Below are 26850 nucleotides of genomic sequence, written 5' to 3'. Positions count from 1 at the left end.
TGTCTTGGCTTTGCCTGGGGATGGGGGAGGCTGGCACTTAAGAGGAGCAACAGCAGAGTCTGAACATGTGTCCCAAGGGCTGAGTTCTGCCAGGAGTTCTGTGCTGTCCTAAAAGCTCTCTGGAATTGCTTCTCTCCTAATGTCATGCAAGAGGCTTGAGGCAGGATTTAATGAAAGATGCTGTGTGAATGCAAAATAGTAGGAGTCTGTATTTTCCATTAAAAATATTCTTTTGAGATATTGGTTTAATGTTTGTTACTTATCAGGAAAAGAGCAAGTGAAGGAGCAATGCTTAGTGTCTGTGCTCTTCCTCACAAAGGGTACTGTGTATTTCATTGTGTTTAGCCCCAGCTTGGGGAAAAGAACTATAGAGTGCATAGCTGAGCTCTTCATGAGTGTTTGTGGCCAAGTTTGCAGTCTTTTTTTTTTTAAATTCTCTCAGAGATCAGCTGCATAGCTGCTTAGCCTGCAGAGCAGGCACTGGTACCAAGTGCCAGGGATGCACACCTGCACACAGAGACTTTTTCCTTTACATACTGCTTCCAAGTGGTCCAGGACTTCTGTGGGATCTGTCTTCCTTTTTATAACTTAATATTCAAATAATTACTGCCCACTCAGCCAAGGCCAGAGACTCTCTGGGTTGAGAAGAGCCAATATACAGCTCTCACAACCTAACCAGTCAAGTCAATCTGTTTGTCTGGGGTTCAGATAGTGAAGTTCATTGAGCTTTCAGTATGAAAGGATGTTGTGCATGTGAAGGGGGTGGTGATGGATACTAAACCAGTGAATTAGGCTGATTTAGAGAAGATCTAAGTATCCATCCTTCTAGAAAACCTCACATGGAGAGTGTTTCATACCTGCTGGTACGTGGAGGGCAGAGACCACATGTTCTCAGAGGAGCAGGAGTCCCTGGGTAGGGTGGGAGCACATACATGGAATCATAGACTGGTTTGGGTTGGAAGGGACCATTAAAGCTCATCCAGTCCAACCCCCCTGCAGGGAGCCCCAGTCCAGCCGCACCTTGAATGTTTTCAGGGATGGGGCTTCTACCACCTCTCTGGGCAAACTGGGCCAGTGTTTCACCACCATCAGTGTTAAACAAAAGTTCATCTTATCTAGTCTAAATCTGCCCTCTTTCAGTGAAGCACCATCACCCCTTGTCTTGGTTCAGCACTGAGTTGGCCTGGCCCTCAGCTGACCTGCTGGGCCACTTTGTTGCCAGGCCACTCAGCTCATCCCCAGGGCAACTCAACTCAGGATGAGTTGGCCTGGTACAGAGTGGGCCTGGCACAGGCTAAGTCCTTCCCAGGCCCTGCTCAGAGACATTTTTGGGGCAAATGGGCACAATTTCAGGAGAAACTACCCCATCTCTGAGCAGCAAACTGCTGGCTGAGTGTAACAGGTAGGGAGCCAGTAACTGATCAGCTTATTAACACAGGGGGGTTTAAACAGACATTATACATTCAGCCAAAAAAAGGTGTTTAAAAACACTCGAAACAAAAGAAAGGGCAAATTACTTTTGTTGTTGGCTTTCAATTAACATTCTTTATTCAAGCTGCAATCAAGTTAGTGTGCATCAGTGACACTTATCTGTTAATCATAGTTGTTGGATGTTTCACCTTGTTTTAGTCTGAGGCTTCATTAGTGAGTGGCAGCAGTTGATCAGAGTTAGAAAGGCTCCTTGGCAGCAACTCCATAGAAAAACACATCAGTTCTTGTAAATAAAAGGACCAAGCTGTCATCTGATCAGGCTGCTGCCTGGGTGCACGTGCCCTTGTCTTGTGGCTTGCTTCTTATTAGAGCAATTTTAATAAAATATTTTTTTCTGAGGTGTTACTCTGTGTTTGAGATGCCACTTGCAGTGTTCAGTCTGTTACACCTATTGAATCAGCAGCACATTTAATTAATGTAATTATGTGAATGTAGCTCTATGCTTTTGTGTGGAGTTTCTCTTTTCAAACACTGAACAAGAGCAGAGCCTGTGAAGTCTTCAGCTCTGGTTTGGTTTTGTGGCTTCAGGAAACACCATCTGGGGATGCAGAACTACACCTGGAGCTGCAGTGTCAGCCACTGGGCTCACAGAGCTTGACAGCTGCTGTTTAAATTCCTGTCTTCAGAACCTAACATGTCCAGCAGCTCATATTAAGCTCTCCAGGAGTGCACGTGTAGCCTGAATTTGAACTTGCCTTGGGACATGGTTAGGCTGCATGTTCTCTGGGGAAGCAAAGGCAATAAAAGGGGTGGTGGGAAGCACCAAGGAGCATCTTAGAAAAGGGTGATTTTTACTGTGACCAGCTTCTGAAATGATTTTTTAGGGGATTCAAGAAACACTTCCTTTGAGGACCAAAAACAGCTGGCTTTGTTGGTTATGGAGACCTTGACAGTGCTACTACAAGGATCAAACACAAATGCAGGTGAGTAGAGAGACCACTGTCAAAATATTCATAAAAAAAGTAAATCAGAAAATCATCCCTGAAAGCAAAGTACTCCTGACTTTCTATCTTCAGGCAATTTATCAAACACACTGAGATAAACCTTTTCTCCCATCAAGTGTTTCCAGGGCATAAACCAGAACAGGCAGCATGAACTAGAGCTGGTGAAGTAAAGGACTACAAGATAGTGTTTCTTTTTAACTTGAGTTTCTTTGCTATTGTTGACCTGAAGGCAGCCACCATGCCCATCACTCTAACAATACTATAATCATTTGTAGTTGGGCTTGTAAAACAGGTTGTATATTGAAAAATTTAAGCATATAATTAGTCTGTACTTCGATGCTGACAGTGTCATGTCTGCTTAAATGTGATTAATAAAGCTTGCATCTTTAGTGAAGGATGGCTCTTTGGGTTTAAAGGCATCTTCCCAGACAGCCTGTATAAACAGAGCTCTGTTAGCAGAGTCATTTTCTAAATCAGGCAGATTTACATTGTGCCTCACTAGCCAGGATTCAGGGCCACAGAAGCAGGCAGTGTGTGCATCATACCAGTAAAAGCTGTCTCTGGGAGCCTGAAGGAATAGATTGAGAAAGTATAATTGATTTGAAACCCTTTTTGTCTGTTCTGTTAGATGAAGAAGAAAATGAGCAGGTGAGGGGCAGCACACACCCTCCCGAGGGACCCAGGAAGTTTCTGGCCTTGAAAGCCATGAAACATCTTTATTTCAACAGTGTTTTTTCCCTTTTTCTCAGTTCTGACTGATGTTTCCTCCCTTCAGTTTTGGTTTTGTTTTCATTTAAGTAGGATGAACTACAGTCTGTGTCAAATGCTTAAGAATGAAATCCTGAAAAGTGCCCTGTTTGGTTGGCAGCTCACTGTTTAAACATCAGTCTCTGGGCTCATGATGTAAAGCTGTTAGCTGCTGGATTTCTGCTTTTGCCTGGGCACATCTTTGAATTCAAATTTAGGCCCAGTGCTGGAGTGGCCTCTGGTATTGTCTGTGCCATTTCACTGCTGTGCTCATGTCCAAGTTCTGCTGCATTTCAGCTTGTGGTTCCCAATGACTTTCAGAGGCTGCCTGCCCTTGGTCAGAGCAGAAGGGCACTGCAGCAAAGCAGAGGTTACTCCAGGCTGGTGTTTGGGTTAGTTACACACTCAGTGGTTGTGTTTGGACTGTTTTGTCAGGTTACTTATGAGAAACCTGTGGGTGACTCTGTCAGAAGCTTTACTGAAGTTGGGGTGTGTCTCCTTTGTCACTGCCCTTTTGGCCACCAGACTACCACTCCTGTCAACAGAAACAAAAAAACATGATCTTTGATGTACTGGTTGAATCTGTTCATTGGTGAGCCAAGAGTGAAGTGAATTAGGCTGAAATAAGGAGATTTGAGAGAGGGATTGGTATAGATTACAGATGAATTGCATGAATCGGTTGCACACTGAGACATTTATTGCTTAGATTTGGTTTTGCCATGTATGAAAATGCAGAATTAGAAGTGAGTCAGAACGGAGTGGCTTTGAGGTACCTGTGGGGGCATAGAAGGAGAAACTGAGGGAAAAAAGCAAACTCCAAACAGAAGAAAAAACAACTTGGGATTGTTTGATTTCTAAGGATGAATGAGAGGAGGTGGTGTGAGTGTGTGACAGTAACACCTCTGAAGGGCTGGAGCTGCCTCACATTTTAGCAGGAGCAGGTCATGGCTCTTGGAAACTGGACTCTGTGTGGTGTCAGGGTGTGTGGTACTTGAGCCTCGCTCCTCTGAGCTCTGGGTCTGACCGTGGTGGGGCCCCTGTGACTTGTGACCAGTCCTTGGCTGCTGTTGAAGGGTGTTCCTGACCTCTCTTGGGAAGCCATCGGTACCAAGAAGCAGCAGAGGGTGGTGTAAAGTGTGTCAGGACTGTGGGAGGATGCCACAGACGTTTCTGAGAACTCTGCAGAGTTCCAGGGCCTCATTTCCTCAGTGGCTCTCCAAGTTCAGGAGTGTGGCAGAGCTGTACAGGGGGAGTTCAGAAGCCATGTCTTAACGAAGTGGTGGTTGCAGTCTGAGCAGGGTGCCTGGGGTGTGAGCCCATGGCACTGTATCCAGAGCCCAGCAGAGGCCTCAGCTCATCACAGAGCTCTAATTTGAAAAGAATGGCTACTGCTGGAGGAACAGAGTTATTGAGGAAATGTTTAGAACTGACCTTCAAGCTTGTACTCAACTCCTTTAGTGAAATATCTTGTCAGGGGAATATTGTTTGAGTTTTGTTTGTGGTAGGAGACAAGAATAGTGCATCATTAAATGGCAGGGGTTTAGCCCCACGGACTGAACACCCGTAGAAATGAGAATAAACACCTGACATGTTCTCTTCTTTTCATGTTTTTTTCCTGGTTGTGTTTCCCATGTTGCTCATGTGGTTGTCCCACCCCCTCCCTCCCTGTGTAGGCATCTTCAGGGAGTTCGGTGGCGCGAGGTGCGTCCACAACATCGTCAGGTACCCGCAGTGCCGGCAGCACGCCCTGATGGTCATCCAGCAGCTGGTGCTGTCCCCCAGTGGAGAAGATGACATGGGCACTCTGCTGGGACTGATGCACTCGGCTCCACCCACCGAGCTCCAGCTGAAAACCGACATCCTGCGGGTGAGTGCAGCACTGCTCAGGGCTCACCCCTCAGCCCCTGGGCCAAAACAGGCAGTGCCGAGGAGGGGGCTGGGTGGAGGGTGTTTGGCTGCTGAGTGTGGATGCTCTGGAGCTGACATGTGCACAACTGATGCATTTTTTTTGGTTTTCTTCCATCTGCCCAAGGCAGGTTTCAGAATCAGGGGTGAAGTGAGTGTGTGTTTTTAGCATCCTCACCTGCAGTCAGCCTCAGTGGACAGGCAGTGAGGCTCTGCAGTTATGGGAATCTTTGCTGATGGAGTATTGTTCAGTTAAAAATAATGACAATACATGGAGAAGGAAAAGCAAGCATGGGACATGGAAGTTTGTTTTCAGTGCTGGCCTGCATTTTCCTTCAGCAGACTAACTATCAACGTGTTCATTAGAAATGCTCAATGAGTTAATGTAGATCTAAATCATAGTGACCACAGTAGAAGATAAAGAGCTGGAGAACTTGCTTTCTTAAGCAACAACAGTGGAAAGGTAGGAAAGTAAGGCTGTGAGTGGAGGAGGAAGAGAGAGGACTTTCTTCTGTTTTCTATCATTAGGCTTTTTGGCTGATAATCTAGACCCACAATTTATTCTCAGAACAGGTAATGTTATTTTTTTCAATTGACATAATATTCATATTTTAGTGTAGAAAAGCTGAGGCAAGTAGTAATAAGTAAATGAGCCTTACCTGAGAGAACTGAGACATGCAGATTCAGCTCTGTTAAAGGAGCTGCAGTATGTGTCTGGCAGATGAGCAGCTTCATATTATTCCAGAAGACAGAAAGGAAAACTAGTAATATTATTCATTTGACATGTTTTGTCTGTCAAGGTCTTCAGTAGCCTTTGGGCATATCTCATTCATGCTAATTAAGGGGAGAGAAAGGTTCTTAAGATCAGAAGTCAGGGGTTCTGCCCTTCACCTGAGCAGCTGTGTTTGCCACTGCTGCTGTTCTCAGAGCTCGAGGTTGTGGAGCTGGCAGCCCAGAAGGGTGCAGTTGTGTCTCTCTTGCTGTTCCTCCAGCTTTGGCAGAAGATGAGATACTGCCCTCAAAGGACTGACAGTCTATTTCAGTACCCATCTTCTGAGTGCTAAAAAATGAAGAGCCTGGTTCTGAAGAACTAAACTCATAGTCATAGGAGAGTCCCCTCACCCCTTAGTCTATTTTTCTGTATCAGTAACATTTTTCTGTTTGAGACACTTTTTCTTCTATATTCCATATTCACATATGGGTGACATGCTGCTTTTTTGTTGTTGGTTGGGTGGATGGGCTTCCCCACCCCCTGATTTCACAGATCAATGACTATTCTCTAATACTGATGTAGAATCTGCTGTTTATGCTGTGGCTTTGTATTTGTTCAGCAAGTCATGTTTTATCCAGTTCTGTTTATCTCTCAGGCTTATTTTTGAACAGCAGCTGTTGAAATCAAGCTTGACTCAAGTCAGAGATTTATGGGTGCCATTATAGAGGAAGGCTAAAATGAATTTTTGGCTAATTCTTTGCTGCCTTTGTTACCCTCGAGTGCTGTTGTGGCTTCATAATTGCCAGCTGCTTATGCATTGTAGATTTCTGGGAGAGCTGTTAGGATGCTCCAAGGTTTAGGTTTCTCATGGCTACAGGCAGTTGTTGGCCCACTCTTGTTTGAAATTGTGAAGTAGGGTGACAGAGGAGATTCCTTTCCCATAGCTATACTCTCTGCCTTATCCCTAAGGGAATTACTTTGGGATTTTGGGTTCCATTCTAGGCTTGCTCAGGTGTTATCTGTTGGTAGGGTTTTTTTTTATTTCCTTAATTTCTTATTTTTAAATTAGGAGCAGTGCTTTACTTCTTCCCCTACTCTATTTTGTAAGCTCTTGAGGATGGGGACTCTTGCAGTACAAAGCTGATTTCTGGAGACCTCAGGCATCACCCAGTTCTGACAGATGACATGAGGATTTTGCTAGCACCTCAGACAAAACCTTCCCACCTTTTTCAAACTGTTTATAATGCTGCTTTTTTTTTTTCCCTCTCTCTCTCTCTCTCTCTCTCTCTCTTCTCTGCTTGTTTCATTCCTAGGCCCTACTTTTGGTGCTGAGGGAGAGCCACCGCACAAGAACGGTTTTCAGGAAAGTTGGTGGATTTGTGTATGTCACCTCTTTACTTGTTGCTATGGAAAGATCTTTGTGCTCACCACCCAAGAACGGCTGGGAGAAAGTGAACCAGAACCAGGTGTTTGAGCTGCTCCACACGGTGTTCTGCACGCTGACCGCGGCCATGCGCTACGAGCCAGCCAACTCTCACTTCTTCAGAACAGAGATCCAGTATGAAAAGCTGGCAGATGCTGTTCGACTGCTTGGCTGCTTCTCAGACTTGAGAAAAATAAGCCCCTTGAACGTCTTCCCTTCAAACACACAACTATTTCAAAAGCTTTTGGAGGATGACCTAATAGCCCTGGATTCTGTGTCACCTACGCTAAGACACTGCAGCAAACTTTTTATTTACCTCTACAAGGTAGCAACAGATTCTTTTGACAGGTATGAACTTTGCTTTTCTTTTTTCCCTCTTCCCAGTCCACCTGCTTTCCTCCTCCCCCCTCAGTGTTTCCCAAAATAGTTTTCTCCAAATGTTCATTGCAAGCTTTTGTATTTCTGTTTAAATCTATTTCTTTGTTCCTTCACTCCAATGGGAGGAATGTAAGCTGTGGACATCTGACCAAATATTGACTTAGCTTGCTGGTGTTCTCCAGGCTATGCAGTGTTCTCTCTGATGTTGAATGTTTCTGCCATGGCAGCAGTTAAGATAAATATGTCAGTTTATGGTTGTATTTGATGTGTTGAAGTGACCTGGTAGCTGACAGGCAGGCTGCCTGGTTGCTTTATCATACACAACTACTAGATTCTTATGCTTTCAGTAAGTCAGATGAAAAACTGATCACACCTTAATGTCCTGCTTCCTTTGATACCAGACTTTAAAGTAAGTAATTGGATAATATAATGGCAAATTTAGAATAATAGAATCCTTTAGGTTGGAAAAAAAATCATAAGCTCATCAAGTCCAACTGTAAGCCCAGCACTGCCAAGTCCACTGCTAAACCATGTGCCTAAGCACCACATCTACAAGGCTTTTAAAGGCCTCCAGGGATGGTGTCTCAGCCACTTCCCTGGGCAGCCTGGATAACCCTTTTGGTGAAGAAATTTTTCCTGATGTCCATTCTAAACCTCACCAGTTCAACTTGGGGCCATTTCCTCTTGTCCTATCACTTGTTACCTGAGAGAACAGACTGACACCCACCTCAGTACCTTTCAGGTAGCTGTAGAGAGCAGTAAGTCTCCCCTGAGCCTCCTGTTCTCCTTACTGAGAACTTTACTATTACTTCTAGACTAGACATCTTGTTTTAGATGGATTGGCATGCTCTTTAAAAGTTTAGTCTGTAAATTATTGCTCTGTATCTGAGACCTTGGGGCATCTGCACCCCAGCTATTTAATGCATGTGACCCTGTTCTAATAAGATGGGCCACCTAGTTAGTCAAACACAGGGTCTGATTTTCCAGGTGTTGGAAGTGTGGCTGTGTATGGTGAGATGTTAATGCAGCTACCAGCTTGTCAGGCTTGCTTAAACTGGGTGACTAGGACAGTGCAAACTTCATGGTTTTGTTAATGAACATTTTGCCTCCAAAGCAGGAATTCTTACTGCTTTTCTATTGTTTTAAAAAAATCCACCCTAACAAATCAACAAACCCCCTGCCAAAAAAAAACCCAAACCAAACCAAAAAACCCCAGTAAAAGCAGAGTACAGAAACCAGTTCACTTGATCTCATCTTGAAGTCTTATGAAAGCCTTCAGCTAGGGGGAGGCAAATGTGGATTAAGAAGGTGTTGAGTGTACTGCAGAAGTTACAACACTGCTAAGAGCAGGGTGTGTGGAGTCAGTGGGTAAGTACATTTATGGTCTTGTTACATCAGCTAACTCCTTAAGCTCCTTTTTTTTGGTCATCTTCAGTGACTGCATTCTTCCTTCTTTCTTCAGTTTTCTGATCATCATTCTTTGTAAAGTTTGTGTTGGTTTTATTTCTTACCCTTGTTGGTTATACTTCATTTCCTGTGGCTTCACTTTCTCCTCTCAGTTTCTGCTGTTGCACACTGACAGGGTTCTGGTTTGCTGGTGTGCCCAGCAGTGGGTGTCTGCAGAGCAGTGGGCAGGCACTGCAGAGTGCTGCCACGGGGCACAGCACACTGGGCCTGGCTGGGTGTGCCTGGTGCCATGTGCTGCTGCAGCAGCCTTTGTCCCCCACCTTGTTCCTGGAGAATGGATCCAGTGAGGATTGTACTGCTGCTTTTGTAAAACTAACAAGCTCACAGCCTCTGGTTTCTTCTCTAACCTCTGTCCTACCCCTGTCTGTTTTGTCTGTAGTCGTGCAGAGCAGATCCCTCCTTGCCTGACAAATGAGACTTCTCTCCCCTCTCCCTGGGGTACGCCAGCTTTGTCCAGGAAAAGGTACCGACCCTTCCACCAGAACTCCATCTCACCTCTCATTTTACTCTCACTGTTGCCTTTCTCAGTTTGGAATATTTTTTTTCTCTCAAGATGCTGTTTCTTTCTGAGATGTGCATTTTCACTGCTGTGTTTGCTGGGTAAAATAAATGTAAAGGGGTTTCACAGTGAATCCTAGGTAGTGATGCTAAGAGGTGAGATTAGAGATGTGTCCAGACTCCTGAAGCACTTAATGATTCAAAAACAAATAAGGTCTAGAATAAGAAAAGATCTAAGGGAAGGATAAATCTCACTCTCAGGAGCAGTTCAGAGAAGTACAGGCTATATGAGTAGATCAATGAATACAGCAGGTTTTCTTTTTTCTTGACTAGTTTTTCAAGAAAAAGTACTTTTCATGCTTGTTAAGGTGCTCCTTTGTTAGTAATTGTACAGAACAAAAAATAAAGAATGAAACTGTCAGTGCTGGAATACCAAATGTGGAGCATATTAAATTGAAAGGGTTGGAAAAAAAGCACCAATGTCACAATTCAGAAATCACAGCACCCATGTCCCCTCCCAAGCTGCTACTGTCTGGTAGATTATTTTTTCTTAAAAAATAATAATAAAAAAAGTTTACTGTGAATTACAGGCGTGTGCCAATGATGAGAAGATTTTTCCCAGAGTCCCCAGAGAAGGGGGCAGCCATTTGTCACCTGAAGGTGCAGGTTAGGCAGAGATTTGCTTCTGAAGTCTAAAAAGACATCTGGAAGTCTGTGGGCAGGCTAAGGTGCAGGTGCCACGTGTGGAAAACATGCTGATTCTTGCTTGGTGTATGGCTTAGAACAGCCCATCAAGCTTCATGTCTGGAATGTGAAAAGCTTTACAAAGGGAAGCACCCAAAGCTGCTTCTGGAAACTGCTTGGAAAGGAAATGTCTGTACTCAAGCAGGGTAGTAAGGAGAAGCCCTTTTCTGTCTTGCTGGGTGTTGCTACCCAAGTCCTGCCTGGCTGCTGTGCAGGGACTGCCTTGGACTAGGCCCCTTCCCCAAAAGCCAGAAAGACTGTTTCCTGTCTCTTCTAACACAGAGGCAGTTAGGAAGCAAACAGAGCAGTCACAGGTCACAGGGAAAAACCTTGGCTGCCAAACTCCTTCCCCTCTCATTTACTCTGAAGAAACTAAAGGGAAAACAGCTTTTCCTGTGGACATTTTTTACAGCTTGGGTCCCCTATTAACCCTCCAGCATTATGGATTTCTCCTTACCACATTGTGCTGCTCTCCCAGGCCATGGCTGGCGTGGCTGCTCAGGTTCCAGTTGATGCAGCCTGGGAATTAAAATATAGATCTGTGCATATGTTAATAAATATACTAGGTTCCTTTTGTTTAAAGAAGCAGACTTTGTTCAAGAAGTCAGTCTGAGCAGCTCTCTGCTCTCTCCTGGTTGGGCAGTGCCATGTTTGGCATTCCTAGTGAATTCACTGCCAGTAGCTGGGATCCTCCTGCCCTCAAAAACAGGCATCCTGGGCTTTGTATCCAGTACTGTTTGATTTCCCTTTTTCCCCTTTTAAATGTCAGATGCAGTCAGATTCTGCCCACGTTGACTCTGCTGAGAGAAGTGTTTGCTCCTCTCTTATTGTCTTCTGTCTGCTTTACTTTGCTTCCCTGGGGTCTCCCCTTGTTGCTGTTGCCTGGTTTTCTGCAGCTGGACTCCTGAGAGAGGTGCCTGTGGAGAGCCCGTGGTGTTTGGCTTAAAGAGCAAGCAGGCACTGTGCACACAAAGCATTTCAAAGCTTTATTTCCCAGAGGAGTGGTGCCCTCCAAGTGTTACCTCTTGTGAAAACAGACCAGGTGGGGCTCTCCCAGTGCATGCCTTGGGGTGCTGGTGCGTGGCTGTCCCCCGTTGCCTGGAGTGCAGTGTTCTTCCACCCTCCTGTGTGGTTTGAATCCAGAACTACAGCTTTGAGTTGTTTGATTGCTGTAAATTTGGCAGAAAAAACCTTAGCTTGACAGGGTGTTCTCCTTTTTTCTTTTTTCTTAAGGATGATTTGGGCCTGGCAGGGTGAAGTAGTGTAATGTAGCTTTTACTTTTGTGTACTTGTAGGTACTGTTTTTACACAGTTTGGAGGGTGATCACTCTTGGGGAATGATATGCACTAATTTGTACTTCTTCCAGAAAGAAGTAGACCATTTCCAAATGGTGTTATAATTCTTACCAAGAGTTGTACTTAACTGTACAATTTGCTGAAATTTTTCTTCAGTTTTATTTTTTTGTTAAATTAGACAGATCTCTATCATCTTTGATACACTGCCTTTTTCCACAGTCCACTTCTTCCTTTCTTCTCCCTTAAAAAGATTGCACAGTGAATGTATAAGCATGGCTCAATGAATTTATTGCAGGTTCTGCACCACCCCATAGACCTGTAACATTCCACAGATGCTTTGGCAGGAATTTGTAGCACCTCTTTTCTTTTCCATGCCTAGAGAAATATTTTGGAACTGTGTTGTGGTCATTTTTTTCCCCCTGTTGTTTTAATGCAAGAACAAATTACATGGGAAAATTAAATACAGAAGGTAGTTTAAAATTTTGGGAAAAGCTTTGAATAACACATGCTTTAAGGATGCAAGTTTTACTTAGATTGCTGACTGAAAAGAGAATTGCCTCGTCCTGACTGTGTCCCCTTTTCAGTTTGTTGCTGCCCTAGACTAGATGCTCCTGCTCTGGCAGGGGGGTTGGACTCAATGATCTCTGGAGGTCCCTTCAACCCCTGACATTCTGTGGTACTGTTGAAGTCCAGGCTGTCTGAGGCCAGGATCATGCAGGTGCTTGTTTGTGATGCTGAGCAATCCTCAGGTTTTGTTAGGCTCTCCCTCTGCTCTCATGTTATAACCTCACAGTTTAGCACATGAGGTGGATGTGATAGTGTGCATCAGGATGCCTGGAAGTTAAATTTGTGCTTAAAAGTGGGCAGGAGCTTGATCTTCAAATCTATCTTCTGGGGTGGAATTTCACTAGCCTGAAGAGCACTGTTCAATACAAATGGATATTTAGGCTTTAAACTGTACTGTGTCAAACTTGCATTGAGATGCTCAGGGTGACCTTGGCTAGAGGTAGCAGTTCTCTTCCCCAGATGAAGAGCAGTGCTGTCAGGATGCACGAGGAACAACTGCCCATGTTTCAGTCTCTGCATTAAGACAGAGAAAATGGTTGAGATAACATCTCTCTATCACCAGTTGTTCTGATGTACTCAATTGCATTTAATTATAAGAGATAATGAAGTCTTCCTTTACCTGCCAGACATTTCAATCAGTGAGTCTGCTGGGGAACTTCAGGGAATTGATTGTTAGAGAGCTTGTAAAAACTCCAGAAAAAACTTATTTGGGCAAATTCTTTTCTTAGTGGTTGGTTACAAGAGAATTGTCAGACTACTTATGTTTGCTGTAGGTATTAGCTGAATGAGTGAAGCACCAGTGACATCATCTTTCTTCAGAAACTTGCTTTTGGAGAGTGCTCTGGTATTGCTCAGGTGCCAGGCTGGCTTTGATCTACCCTGAGCCTTTTCAATGGGAGTGCTTTTGTTGGGGTATTCTTTATCCACCCCATTTTCCAGCCAGCACAAGAACTTCCCAGTGTCCTCTCTGAGGCTGAATAATCCAGTGCCTCAATTTTCTCCAACAAGTGATGGTTCTTATGTGTGTGTGTTTTCAAGATGCAACCTCCAAAGCCTTTAGGACAGAATCATCCTTGCAGCCTTCCTCATCTCCCATCTCTGTCCTGCTTGTCCTAGAATAAAATAAATTAGATAGATCTCTCTCACTGAGGAGAAAGGAGTTGCTTCTTTCAGCTGACTTGATAGGAAGAGACCCATTTTTAGCTGATTCACTTCTTTTAAAATGTCAGGTAATATTTGATCTCTAAGAAAAATTGTTACATAGAGTTTATTTTCTTTCTTCTTACAAAAAGGCATATGTGACAAATACTGTGAGAATATGGCTGGGCTTTGCTTTTGTTTGGTTTATTTTGTGGTGAACATGAGCCTTTTGAGTTTTCTCTTGCTTCTGAAGTACCATCTTGAAAGCATGTTCAGTAAGCACCTTGTGCTGTTTGTGTTGAATCCTGTGCTGACAGAATAGCACCAAGCTGATACCCCTGAGTTTCAATGGGAAGCACATCTGCAGCCCTCAGCACAAGTGATTGCTTCTAAGTCAGTGTGTCAAAGCCTCTTTTCCCTGGATCAGGCTAAAGCAGCTTAGTGTAAAACTAAATTGCTGTAGCAGTCGTGGAAATAGTGGGAGCAGGAGGACTGGTGGCATGAGTGTACACCAAGACCAAACCCCTGTTCCAGTAGCCTGGTTAGAGATAGCCGAGAGCTTTGTGATAGTGTGTTTTATGATCAATTGTTCATGAGAAGCAAATGGGGAGAAATGTGTTCCAAGGTGACTTCTTGCCTGGCCCAGGAGCAGTGGCAGCTTGCACGCTGCAGCTGCTGTGTGCTGCCACCGTGAGAATGAAAAGAGGGAGGCAATGGAGGTAACTTCTCAGTTCTTCAAACTGCACAGGACCTGGGGAAAAGAGTTCTGAGCTCAGGCTTAGCTGAGAAATTGAAACCCTTTCAGGTTGTCTCTGGGGAAACATGTTCAACAGGCTTGAGCAGAAGAAAGCACTTGGTCTAGTGAGGGAAGAGAAAGGAGAGGGCAGAAATGTCTGTAGGCAGTTCTGTTCAACTTTACAGGGAGGCAATGGAGGTAACTTCTCAGTTCTTCAAACTGCACAGGACCTGGGGAAAAGAGTTCTGAGCTCAGGCTTAGCTGAGAAATTGAAACCCTTTCAGGTTGTCTCTGGGGAAACATGTTCCACAGGCTTGAGCAGAAGAAAGCACTTGGTCTAGTGAGGGAAGAGAGAGGGCAGAAGTGTCTGTAGGCAGTTTGACTTTACAGCTGTTTAAAAAAAAATGCAAAGCTCCTAAGAGATGGGTGTTGTAACCACGGGGTGTTTTCTGTCCTGCAGGCACACATATCATTCTGTCTCAACACCTCCTGTTTGCCCTCAGAAAACCCTAGCTGATGTGAAACCCCAAACAGGACCCGCGCCCGCCCCGAGCTCCGACGCCGTCGTCATCCACCCGGGCGCCGTGCTGGCCATGCTGGACCTGCTGGCCTCCGTGGGCTCAGCCACACACCCAGAGGTGGGGGAAGCTGCACCTCAGCTTGGGGAGAGGCTGGGAGGGAGGGTGGCTGTGGGAGATGGGGAAACCAAAGATGTCCTGGTCTTGTGCTGAGAAATGACATGGCGTCACTGACGAATTGAGTGAATAACTGGTGACACAGTAGAAATTGTTTCATTTCATAGCTTGGGTTTTATTTGTCCCCATTAAACTCCTGCAACGATGTAAATTTAAAGAAGTGTCTGAAGTGGCCATTGGATAAGTTTCCAGATTCCATTTTCCTGGCTGTGCCAGGTGTTAATGCAGAGTGGGAGGAGGACAGGGGTGAGGTGTTACAGCTCAGTGTACACACGTGGTTTGCAGTGCCTGGAATATGCTCCACTTCCAACGTTGTGCTGTCTGCTTTGTACAGTCCCCAAAACAAAACCTCTACTGGGGGTTTGTATACAAAGGGTTTGTTGGACATGTCTTGAAGTTGTGTAAGTATTTTTTGTGTGAGAAGTCTTCCCTGAAGAAAACTTCATTTTGGGAGGGACATTCTGAAAGCTTACAAGAATTACTACTCTTGATTCCTGTTTCTAGTCCTCCACTGGTGACAAGAGTGTTGACTTTCTGTCTTCAGTGTATTAATTTGGCAGCTTTGTTGTATATGCCTTAAATCTTGTAGAGGTGATGACTATGGGGAGTAGAACAAAGTCCCTGTAATCCAAGGGGAAGCAGCAGCCTGTTGCACCACATAGGCACAGGTCTATGGGGCCAGATGGGATCCACCCAAAGGTACTGAGGGAGCTGGCAGAAGTGCTCACCAAGCCAAGTTCCATCATTTACCAGCAGTGCCAGCTAACCAGGTTGGTCCCAGTTGGCAGGCAAGGAGCAAATGTGACACCCATCTCCAGAGAAGGGTGAGAAGAAGAACCTGAGGAGCTACAGGCCTGTCAGTCTGACCACAGTGCCAGGAAAGGTCGTGGAGCAGATCATCCTGAGTGCCACCCCATGGCACGTGCAGGGCAGCCAGGTGATCAGGCCCAGGCAGCATGGGTGTGTGGAAGGCATGTCCTGCTTGACTAACTTGATCTCTTTCCATGAGTGCCTCAGTGGATGAGGGAAAGGCTGTGGATGTCTGCCTAGGCTTTTGTAAAGCCTTGGACACCTTTTCCCACAGCAGTCTCCTGGAGAAACTGGCTGCTCATAGCTTGGCTGGGTAAAAAACCAAATGGCTGGATGGTGGGGCCCAAGGAGTGCTGGTGAATGGTGTTACACCCACTTGGTGGCTGGTAAAGGTGCTCCCTGGGGCTCCATCCTGAGGCCTGTTCTGGTTGGTGTCTTTACCAGTGGTCTGGATGAGGGGATGGAGGGCACCCTCAGTAAGTTTGCAGATGACACCAGATCTCCTGGGGGGTAGGAGGGCTCTGCAGGGGGATCTGCACAGGCTGCACCCATGGGCTGAGCCCAGTGGTATGAGATTGAACACAGCCAAGTGCCAGATCCTGATCAGAAGAGGAGGCTGAGTGGTGACCTGGTCACTCTGCAGCTGCCTGAGGGGAGGCTGGAGCCAGGTGCCTGTTGGTCGCCCAAGTAACAAGTGATGGGGCGAGAGGCAGTGCCCTCAAGTTATGCCAGGGGAGGTTTAGATTGGATGTTGGGCAAAATTCCTTCACAGAAGGGGTTTTTGAGCATTAGAGCAGGCTGCCCAGGGAAGTGTTTGAATTGCTGTCCCGAAAAGTATTTAAGAGACATGTAAATGTGGTGCTTAGGAACACGGTTCAGTGGTGGAATTGGCAATACTGGATTTATTTTTAAAAGGTCTTTTCCAAGCTGTATGGTTCTATGATCCTATGTTTTACTAGGAATACCTTAGAAGTCACAAAAATTAAAGTTCTTGATGCGCTCTAAGTACCTGAAACATTCTGCAGGGGAAAAGGAGGGGTTAGTTTAACTATCCCTACCTGAACTGTTCTTCTTTGGAGCAGTCATGCTAATCCTTCATATAACTTATTATCCTTTTTCATAAAGAGGTAGAAGTGTCTCTTCACACACGTGTGCCCACACACACATATTTAGATATTTGTGTCTCTATTGCTAAGGGTGGTGTTGTTTTCACGCGTAGGCAGGAGGCCTTTCCCCTCCTTGCCTTCTCAGCTGACCAGGCTGTGTGGTTCTCCCTTGCAGCACGCTCTGGACCTGCAGCTGGCCGTGGCCAACGTCCTGCAGTCGCTGGTGCACTCGGAGAGGAACCAGCAGGTGCTGTGCGAGGCCGGGCTGCAGGCGCGGCTCCTGCAGCGCTGCAGCGCCGCCCTGGCCGACGAGGAGCACGCCCTGCACCCCCCCCTCCAGAGGATGTTCGAGAGGCTGGCCTCCCAGGCCCTGCAGCCCATGGTGCTCAGGTCAGAGCTGAGCCCTGCTCCCTGTGCTGTCCCCAGCCCGCTGGGGATGCCTGGGGATGGTGGAGAGCACGAGTGACCCCGGGTGCTGGTGGTCACGCGGGTTATTTGTCCTTAAATAGTCTGGTTCTGTTAGTGAGCATGTGATCCTGGAGACCTGGGGAACTGGGAGGTGGGGCAGGAGGCAGAAGTGTGGAGCAGAGAAATCTGTTGTGGTGGGTTTTTTCAGAGACATTGCACTGAAGTTAAACACTTGCTGTCCTCCTGCAGACCTTGAGAGTCCATCAGAAATGCTGTTCCTGGAGAGGTCCTCAGGAAACATGAGTGTGTACTGGGACTTGTCTGTGCCATGTTAGACACCTCAGGCTGGAAGAGCTTTGGGTCAGCAGTCTGATTTAGCACTCCAGTTTGTGTGAGGGAAATGCAGGAATGTGATAGCAGAGGTGTTGGGAAAAACCTGGGGATGCAGAGCTGCAAGTGGATTTGTGCTCATGTGCTTGTGCTAGACAAGCATATATTGGGAGCATATTTTGAACCATTTGTTAAATACCCGTGCAGTTGTGTGATGGTTTTGATTGCTTGCTAGATCCCCAGGAGCCCTTCTTGTGGCCTTTCAGTGTAAAAAGCAGACTTACTGGACCAGGGGGGAGAGACTTTTTACCAGGGCTTGTAGTGACAGGACCAGAGGCAAGGGTTTTAAACTGAAAGAGGAGGGATTTAGATTGGACATGAGGAAGCCATTCTCTGCAATGAGGGTGGTCAGACACCAGAAGGTGTTGCTCAGAGAAGCTGTGGATGCTCCCTCCCTGGAAGTGTTCAAAGTCAGGCTGGGCAGAGCTTTGAGCAGCCTGCTGTAGTGAAAGATGTCTCAGTCCACAGCAGAGGTGGTAGATGATCTTTAAAGGTTCCTTCCCACCCAGACCATCAGTGATGCAGTGATCTCAGCTGGCAGAAGGAACTTTATTGTTTCCTATGGATTACTGGGGGCTGACCTGCAGCCAGGGCAGCTGCTTGATCACCTCCATGGTGTGTAGCTGTGTCAAATGATTCTGCAAGGAGGGCACTTGCAAGTAGTCACCTTGCAGGGACTGGAGCTTCCCTGAGCACAGACGTTGGGAGCCTCAGCAGCTGTACATCCAGAGGTGTTGGTTATCTGTAGATAGAGATGTTGATGGCTGTGGAGTGATCCCCCAAACACAACACCCAGATAAGCTGAGGTCACTGACACAGTCCAGCCTCTCCAGAGGGGTTCAGCATCAGTGAGCATCCTGATGGTCTCCTGCAGGACCCAGCATCCTCCTGCCAAGTCTTTGGAATGAAAAGAAGGGGATTGGGAGCATTATCAAAATGGTTTAGAAGTTAAAATAACATCAACTTTTGAGAGCATGTGTTCAAAACTTGAATAGTTTCAAAGGGATGAAATGTGTTCCTTGCAATCTTGCATTAGTTTGTTAATTTTCTTAGTTAAAAGTTGTGCTAATTGCAGGTAGTTACTGTCTTTTTAAAAAAATGGTATTAGAATTTGTGCCATTCTAGGCAAGCCCATAGACCAAATGGTTAGTACTTGTTTTGTTCTCTTTCTCAGGGAATTCTTACGCCTGGGAAACCCTTTGAACTGTGGAGCCTGGGACAAGAAGCTGTTGAAGCAGTACAGAGTGCACAAACCCAGCTCGCTGAGCTTTGAGCCAGAAATGAGAAGTAGGTGCTGAGGTGCTAGAAATTTGCCTAAAGAATGCTTTGCTGACATTCCCCAATTGCAAACTGGTGTAAAATCTGTAGATAAGCATCTATAAAAACCAAACTTCACCCTGGCTTTGTGTGAGTGTGAAATCATCAGGATGGTTTGACTGGAAAAAGTTGTAAAAGCAGAGGAAATGTACTTGTATTTAATACACTTCCAGAGAGGTAATTATAATTTTTTGTTTTAGGAACAGTAACTATTAAATATGATAGTGGTTTGCTTTAAGTCTTGAGTAGATTCTGAGTTTGTAGTTATTTGACAGGAGAAAAGAAAAATATTTTTTTTCAGATACTTTGATGTGTGCACAACACATGTCATTAATTCTGTGTAGTGTCTCTCCTGGGTTCAGTAAGGTGTTGGATAAAATAACTGAAATTACTACACTTACTCATAATTGCATTTATTTCTGCTGAGGAAACCAGCTCAGTGTTAGCATCACTAGAAATGACAAAGAAATAGAATTAAAAAGAAAAAAAAGCACAATTTACCTAATCTGGCAGGATCTCAGTCTAACAACCACTTCTCTTGTAAAGAGGTAGAATTTGAGTTGGAATACCTGCTCTGAATTATTTGAAGTTCAGCAGTCCCTTTTTAAGCATTCAGTAATTATTCATGATTAATATTTACTATGGTTTTACTTGTTACTCAGTTTCAGTATGTTTACTTTCCTAGGATGTTAAAATTGAAATCTTTAATAGTATGTGGTAAATACACATTGAATTATAAGCACATAGTAACTTAAAAATTTTCAAGAAAAAGGACAGACTTGCATCACCTTAAAAAAAGAACAAAAAAAAAAATAAGGATGAAAAAGAAAAGGAAAGGAAGAAAAGGAGAAAAGGAAAGGAAAAAAAGGAGAAAAGGAAAAGGAAGAAGTCTCTCCTGAAAAGGAGAGATTCAACTTCTCTCTCAGCCAGTGCTTTAGTTAGTTATTTTTAATAGGACATTAAAAGGGGAAATTAAAAGATGGGGAAAGTAAAAGATGAAGATTATGAAAATGTGAGTCTGAAAAGTGTTTACCCTGGGAAAGAGAAGGCAAAGCTGGCTTCTGAATGCCACAAGTTTTGTTGAAATTTGGAAGTTTTACTGAAGCCTTGCTTCTTACTGAGAGCCCTGCAACTTTTAGCTCAGAGTTACTGTGGCTGAGAAACGTGCCAGGTGAAAAAAAAAAGGAAAGATTGGCACACCTTAAAAAAAAAAAAAAAAAAAAAAAAGATGAAAAAGAAAAGGAAAGGAAGAAAAGGAGAAAAGGAAAGGAAAAAAAGGAGAAAAGGAAAAGGAAGAAGTCTCTCCTGAAAAGGAGAGATTCAACTTCTCTCTCAGCCAGTGCTTTAGTTAGTTATTTTTAATAGGACATTAAAAGGGGAAATTAAAAGATGGGGAAAGTAAGAGTTAGCTCAGAGTTACTGTGGCTGAGAAACGTGCCAGGTGAGTCTCTCCTGCCTGTTCAGTCAGGCAGCAGGAGTCACCTGAGACAGAGCCCCTGTGAAACTGGCACTTTCCCAGTGTTGGGTAGTGGAATGTTCTCTTGGCTCCAGTTTTCTGCTTTCCTGCAGCCTTTCTGTGACACCTTGTGCAAGATGCTCCTCTCTCTGCCTCAGTTCAATGTTTTTATAACAAGAGCAAAACTTCCCAACTCCTCATCTTCTCAGGGGTTGAGCTAGTCAGCCGTGATGGGCAGTTCAGCTCTTGTACCTGAAAAGTCCAAATAAAGAGCCTGCAAAGGCCTCCCTCTTGCAATGCTGCTGTTTCTTGACTCCTCCTGCAGACAGCATGCTCACCTCAACGGAGGGGCTGGCTTCTGACAGCGTCTTCAGCCTGCAGGAGGACAGCCACTACCGCATCAGCAGGAGCCTGCTGAAGCCAGCAGAAGGCAGCACGGTGCCCCTCACCAGGGTGAAGTGCTTGGTCTCCATGACCACCCCCCATGACATCAGGCTGCACGGCTCCTCGGTGACACCCGCCTTCGTGGAGTTCGACACCTCGCTGGAGGGGTTTGGGTAAGGTCCTGCTCTGCTCTGCTCTGGGGCAGTGTGGGGTGCAGCACAGTGCTCCTGCACCGCCTTCTCTCAGAGCAGTACTGGCACTGAAGGGCTCCTCTGTTGCCAGGGTTGAAGTGTGACATTCAGACATTTGCCTGGCCCAAATGTTCTGAAACGCCCCGAGAGCTGCTGAACAACTGGGAAATGTGGAAGTGGGCAAATGGGAAAGCAAGTAAAGAAAGAAGTGGAAAAAAAGTAAACAAGTAAAGCAGAGGAGACAACTATGTTGAGTCTAAATAACTGAAAAAAAAAAAAAGAACAAAAAACCAACATTTTTAACTGGAGAGGTCATCTGACTATGAAGCTTAACTCATTTTTGCTTTTAGGACCCAGTATCGCCTCCACTTACTGTTTTTTTCTCTCTCTAATTAAACATCTGAGTGAGGCACTTTATGAGCAACAGGTAATATGGTTTAACTTGACTGTTAGGAAGATGAAAACTTCACACTATTCTCAGCATCTGTTTAAGGAAAATGTTTTGTGGTTTTTGATTTTAAAAATGGAATAGGAAAAGCTCAGAATTTTGTTCTGCCTTAAGGGGTAAATAGCTCAAAAATGGCTACAAAAATTCAGACCAATAGAATCACAGACCAATAGTAAAAGGAACTGCCTGCAGACTGTCCATGGGCAGTTCCTTATCTCAGAGGGCAGTGGTGTGAGGTACAGGCAAGTCAGACAATTGTGAATGACAGCTCAGATTATAAGTAATTGTTTGGAATTTCCCAGAAGCTTGGTTAAAAGCTTAAAAACCTTGACCAGAAGCTTTGTTAAAAGGTTTTTAGTGAGACAAACCACCAAAAATGACAACTGCTGTGAAGCCCAAAAGAGTGTGACAAATTCTTGTATGAGATGAGTAGCTCCTCAGTGGTTTTTCTTTTTCAGTCTCTTTTTTAAAAGAATTGTGAGAAGAGGTAGAAATGATCTGTTGTCCATGGTTGTACCACGATTCCATAAAACCAGAAACAGCCCCACTTGACAGAATCATTCATCTTGTCTTTTTCCTTCCAGACCCAATATTTATACTGCTGCATGTTTTAAATCTATTTCTGTTCTGAGGTGGCTTTCAGCAGAGCCACTTGTTCCAGTTTATTTGGGCTGACTGCTCTGAGAGCCAAGTCCAGCCTGCATGTTTGGGAGCTCTGCTGCTCTGCATTCTCTCCAGCCTTGTGAAGCAGGAGTGCAGTGCCCGTTTTGCATCTAGCAATATACCCAGTCTAGTCAAGGACTGAGAAATGCTGCTCAAAACTCTCTTGTGCATGCTTCATAGGAGGAAAGAAAATGTTTTGGACCCAAGAAGAACTTCAGAGAGGCCTGCAAAATGAATTGTCACTCTGCTTGCTCCAGGAGAGTTGTAGGTGCTGATAACACGTCCAAAAGTAACCCACATAATGCAGCTGTGACTTCTTGACTTCTTGTAATTTCAACGAGCCACCTAAGAAGGCTGCTATACTCAATTAAAACAAAAAACTGTTAAAACTTTATGGTCTGTTTTAAAGTGCCAGGGTATTCAATGAATTCAGCAGTTGGTGGAGCCTTGCAGGTTGTCTGCCTGGAGACAGCATGCTCCTAACACCACTGACCATGGGGGATTCACCCAGAGAAAGCTCTTTTCAGTAGAGAGGAAGAAGTCTGTAAGGAGAGCTGTAATCAGAGTAAGGTAGCAGTGACCAGAGCCATGCACTGCTGTTGCTTTCAAGATGGGTGGTAGTTAACTTTTAAAGCTAACTCTTTATAGCTTAGGTAAGAGCAAGAGAACCCCTGGCTCTGTCAGTCAGCTCAGCCTCAATAGTCTCAGCCTAGCCTGCTCGAGTGTGAATGTCAACAAATGATCATTCTCCAGCTGTCATTCTGCCCCCAGTAGGACAGTCTGTACCAGCTGGAAGCTGAACTGTGGGGGTTCACTCCACCTCCAGTAGGCTGGTCACTGAATCCACATGGGCTCTTAAAAATCTTGTAGTACCTAAGGGAGTTACTCCCTTATGTTTGTTTCTGTTGTGTCCACAGCCTCAGTGACTTGTCAGGCCCAAACACAGCTAATTTGGTGAAAAGGGACATTACTGTAAGAGCATACTTACTTAAAATGAGAACACCACAGTAGAAAATTACCAGATCCTTTGAATAGTTAACTACTTCAGTCTCTTTGAGAGTCCAGAATGTCTCAAAAGGCTGCAGCAGAGTGTTGTTGCCCACAAGGGAACATCTCATGCTGTGGAGCCACAGGGGCACAAGTCTCTGCCTTTGCATCAAAGCCATGCTGCCAAAGCTCTTTGCACTGGAGATAATTTAGCCTCACAGGGAGAGATCTTGAGAATCCATTTCTGCTTTTCAGGAACACTTACAGTCAAGGAGAGTGATAATGTGCTTATGGTATATTTTCTTAGGCTATATTTTGTTTTGAACTCTGGTTAGATTGACTTTCATAGTGTGTCTTTTGTTTAACAGCTGCCTCTTCTTGCCCAGTCTGGCTCCCCACAATGCACCCACCAACAACGCTGTCACAACAGGACTTGTCGATGGTGCAGTTGTCAGTGGAATTGGAACTGGTAGGTACTTGGGGATGGCTGTCAGCAGTGTTTTGTGTCTGGTATTTAGTTCTCTTACATTTCCATGAAGTAACGCTGTCACAACAGGACTTGTCGATGGTGCAGTTGTCAGTGGAATTGGAACTGGTAGGTACTTGAGGGTGGCTGTCAGCAGTGTTTTGTCTGATATTTAGTTCTCTTACATTTCCCTGTTAGCCATGAAGTGATAGGACTGTGTGGGACACTGTGCTGGGATGCTGTGTTTCTGTTGCTTTTTCCCCCAAGTCAATGAAAATCGGTATAAAATACAAATATGTGATTACTTTAAGATACAAGGCTTTCAGTGGAAGATTAAATTATAATCAGGAGAAGTGTATGAAAAAGTAACCTGGACCCATTAAGAGCAACTTGAGGTAGTAGTATGATAAGCATAGGAAGCATGGACTGAATTGTAATGCTGTACTTGTGGCTTTATTCTGCTGAATTCCTGAGTGATTTTATTACAGGTGTAGTTACATCATCACAGGAATCCCATCTAAATTGTTTGCTCTCCCTTGTGCTTTTTCACCCTACTGGAACCTGGTGTGCTGCAGGGCTAATTGAACATGATCATTTAGTTAAAAAAAGGTGTTACCTCTTCAAACCAAGTTGAAGTTTACTGCAGCAAGACTGAATTAGTGTTAGACAGTGCTGGAAGTCTGTGAGCTCCTTGTTCTGTGAGAGCAGCCCAGGAGATGGAGTCAGGTGCATGTGGTGGAGAGATCTTCTTCAGCAAAGGCTTCTTCATCATGTGACACCTATGGGAGCAGCAGCCCCTTAAGATATTAGCAGTTTCTGAGGGCCTGATCCATTCCCACATTTTTTTGTCTAGGGAACTGAAACTGGGTTGCTCTGAACAAGCACAACTTCACCGCTGGTTTTTTTTGTTTAGAACAGCAGGGAATAGTGTGCAACTCTTGCTTTACTTTGTTTCAAAAGAAACCCCTCTGAGCTGACTTTGGCTTTTCCTCCAAGCCTGAGTCAGAAATGAAAGCAGTAACACTGCAGTCTGTAAAGGAAAGCTCTGAGACAGCACAACTGGTATCAGCACAACTGGTATCGGCTGAGCTGATCCGAAAAAATAATAGGAGCAAGTAGGTATCCTAATTATTACCACTCCTGCAGCTAAAGAATGGGCTTTTCTTTGTTTCCAGGTGAAAGATTTTTCCCACCACCATCTGGTTTGAGCTACTCGACGTGGTTTTGCATTGAACACTTCAGTTCCCCTCCCCACAGCCACCCCGTGCGGCTGCTCACCGTGGTGCGGCGCGCGACCTCCTCGGAGCAGCACTACGTCTGCCTGGCCCTCGTGCTCTCGGCCAGGGACCGCTCCCTCGTCGTCTCCACCAAGGAGGAGCTGCTCCAGAACTATGGTGAGGGTGGGCCCTGGTCGCCACCTCATCCTGGTGTGAAGGTTCATGCAGATATTAAGGAGCTTTTATAATTTCAAACAAGTTTCGCTATCTGCTGATAAAGAAAAATTTGTTGCCAGAGGCTGAAGTATTGTAGACTTGAGGGGGTGTTAGGTGGCTTGTTTTGGAAGGGGTTTGCCTTTTGTTTGTCTTGTGTTGTTCGTTTCAGTCACCGTCTCTGAGGTGCAAATGCTAGCTGCCTTTGCTTTGAAGAAGTTTGGAAATAGCATACTAACAGGTTTTGAAGACTTGTTCAGTCTGGGTAGTCCCAGCACTGGAAAGCTACCCAAGGGTGATGAGTCACTCACTTCGTGTTTTAGTGCTGTGATCACTTTCCAGAAAGAATTTCTAGCTTCATTCAGTATCTGTGATCAAAGGTGGAATTACAAGAGGTGCAGTGAAGAGCTAAGTGAAGCTGGTGAGGATAGTGAATTTGTGTGGTTGAGGGCTTCAGGCTTAACTGTCTGCTGTCTCCTGCCTTGGGCTCTGTCAGCCTGCAGAAAAGGGCAGTTTTGGCAGGCTGTTCATGCACTGTGGCTGTGGAGGAGCTGAGGTGAGTGTATGTTCCTGGCTTAGCTCTTCACCAGAGCAGCACACAGAATTACAAGTGATGGTCAAAAATCTGTTCCTGCTTCTGTTTTTTCTTTTTGAGTAGCAGGCAATAGTAAAAGAATTTATATAACTGCTTCTATTTAAAATAATAAAAAAAACCCAACCCACAACAAAAACAAAGCAGTGAAGCAGACTGTTACAGGCTATTTCTTATTTCCATGACAAGTGGACGTTGGCATCATTAACTGCAGCAGTTTCTCTTAGTAGAAATTGGTTTCAAAACCTAGAACTTGAGAACTGAAGTCCCATAGTACAAGGCAGGAATTAAACCTCTTAAATTACACAGATACCAACAGTGTTTCCTTTCTCAGAAGACCAAATTCTTAGAAGAGAGGATTAAACAAGTTTATCTTCATATTAATTGCTTTTGCCTACACTGGAGCTGTAGATCTCTGTCTTTATTTTATAAGCCCCTATTATCTATCTCTTTTAAAGAGATTGGGTTTGAAGAGGCTTTGTCAGAGAAATCCAAAGGTCTCTGACTGCAAAGACTGTTGTTTGACTGAATGGGAGGTGCCACCCTGCCATGAGTAAGTCCTGGCTGCTGGGGTACCATCGAGTGCCCAGCAGGTAAGTCCCTGGAGAGCTGAGGGGCAGGCCTGCCAGCGTGGGGGCTCCTTGTGCTCACAGGGTATTGTCAGAGTGAATGGGCTGCTTTAAGGATCTGTCTGGTGAGCCAGAGTTTTGCTCAAAGGTGTTTGGCTGAGAAGAATAACTGGAGATTATTTTTGTATCTGAAAATTCGTTCCAAGTACTCTGCTTCTATCATTTTCCCTGTGCTGTTTCTAAAGAAATGAGTGTTCTCCCTGTGCAGGCAGCTCTTGAGGTAAGAGGATTAGTGGTTTCCTTCGATGCAAAAGAATTAAGAGAGATCTGAAAAGCTCCTGCTTTCTGCTGAAGCCTTCCCTGGTGGAGGGTTTTGGAGCTTTGTCTTTTCTTCTTTATTTTTTTTGCTAGGGGGAGGGGATGGGGACAGGATTTCAAGCAGAGTGTGGGTCATCCTGCTTTGTGATGGGGAACTTAATGCACTTGATCATGCCTTCTGGTGTGTAAGCCAGTGGATGCATTTTAAAGTAGTTTTAAAGCTGTGTGCTGAGAAGTAATGTATTTCAACATATAGAAGAGAATTTGGCACCCACTAGTGAAGAAGGACCTGGGAAGTGCTTGAAGAGTATAGGTGGGAGAACTGCAAAAGGGGAAGAAGAGAAGCCACTGTGCTGAGCCCTGAGTTACAAGTACCCCTGGTCACTACAGCCAGAGCTTGTTTATGGATTTTCTTACAGAAGTAAAGTCTCAGGCTTTCAACCTCATCTTTAACTTCTCTTATCTTTGTAGTTTAGCATGATGCTCGTGCAGATGCTTTGAGAGGAGACAATCTTTTTACTTGTGTCTTTGTGTGTGCTGGAGTTGTTAAAGTAAGGTAATGGCAAGCTTGT

At 44.9% G+C, this 26850-nt stretch overlaps 1 protein-coding gene across 1 annotated transcript in view; it reads left to right on the top strand.

Annotated features, from left to right (window-relative positions):
• Nucleotides 1–26850, top strand: part of LOC103768898 (WD repeat and FYVE domain-containing protein 3-like) — a gene marked incomplete at both ends in the record, with an annotated part of 45600 nt that overhangs the window by 5667 nt on the left and 13083 nt on the right. Inside the window, 10 exons of the mRNA XM_008936061.1 lie at nt 2316–2414; nt 4856–5049; nt 7113–7570; nt 9447–9530; nt 14509–14686; nt 16835–17049; nt 18632–18744; nt 20556–20787; nt 23272–23372; nt 24545–24763. Of these exons, the coding sequence (XP_008934309.1) occupies nt 2316–2414; nt 4856–5049; nt 7113–7570; nt 9447–9530; nt 14509–14686; nt 16835–17049; nt 18632–18744; nt 20556–20787; nt 23272–23372; nt 24545–24763 (1893 nt within the window). The remainder of the gene's footprint in view (nt 1–2315; nt 2415–4855; nt 5050–7112; nt 7571–9446; nt 9531–14508; nt 14687–16834; nt 17050–18631; nt 18745–20555; nt 20788–23271; nt 23373–24544; nt 24764–26850) is intronic.

Source organism: Merops nubicus, unplaced genomic scaffold (genome assembly GCF_000691845.1).
Source record: "Merops nubicus isolate BGI_N331 unplaced genomic scaffold, ASM69184v1 scaffold6022, whole genome shotgun sequence".
NCBI lineage: Eukaryota > Metazoa > Chordata > Aves > Coraciiformes > Meropidae > Merops > Merops nubicus.
The sequence above is the reverse complement of the archived record's forward strand: the minus strand, read 5'-3'. Positions and strand labels throughout refer to the sequence as shown.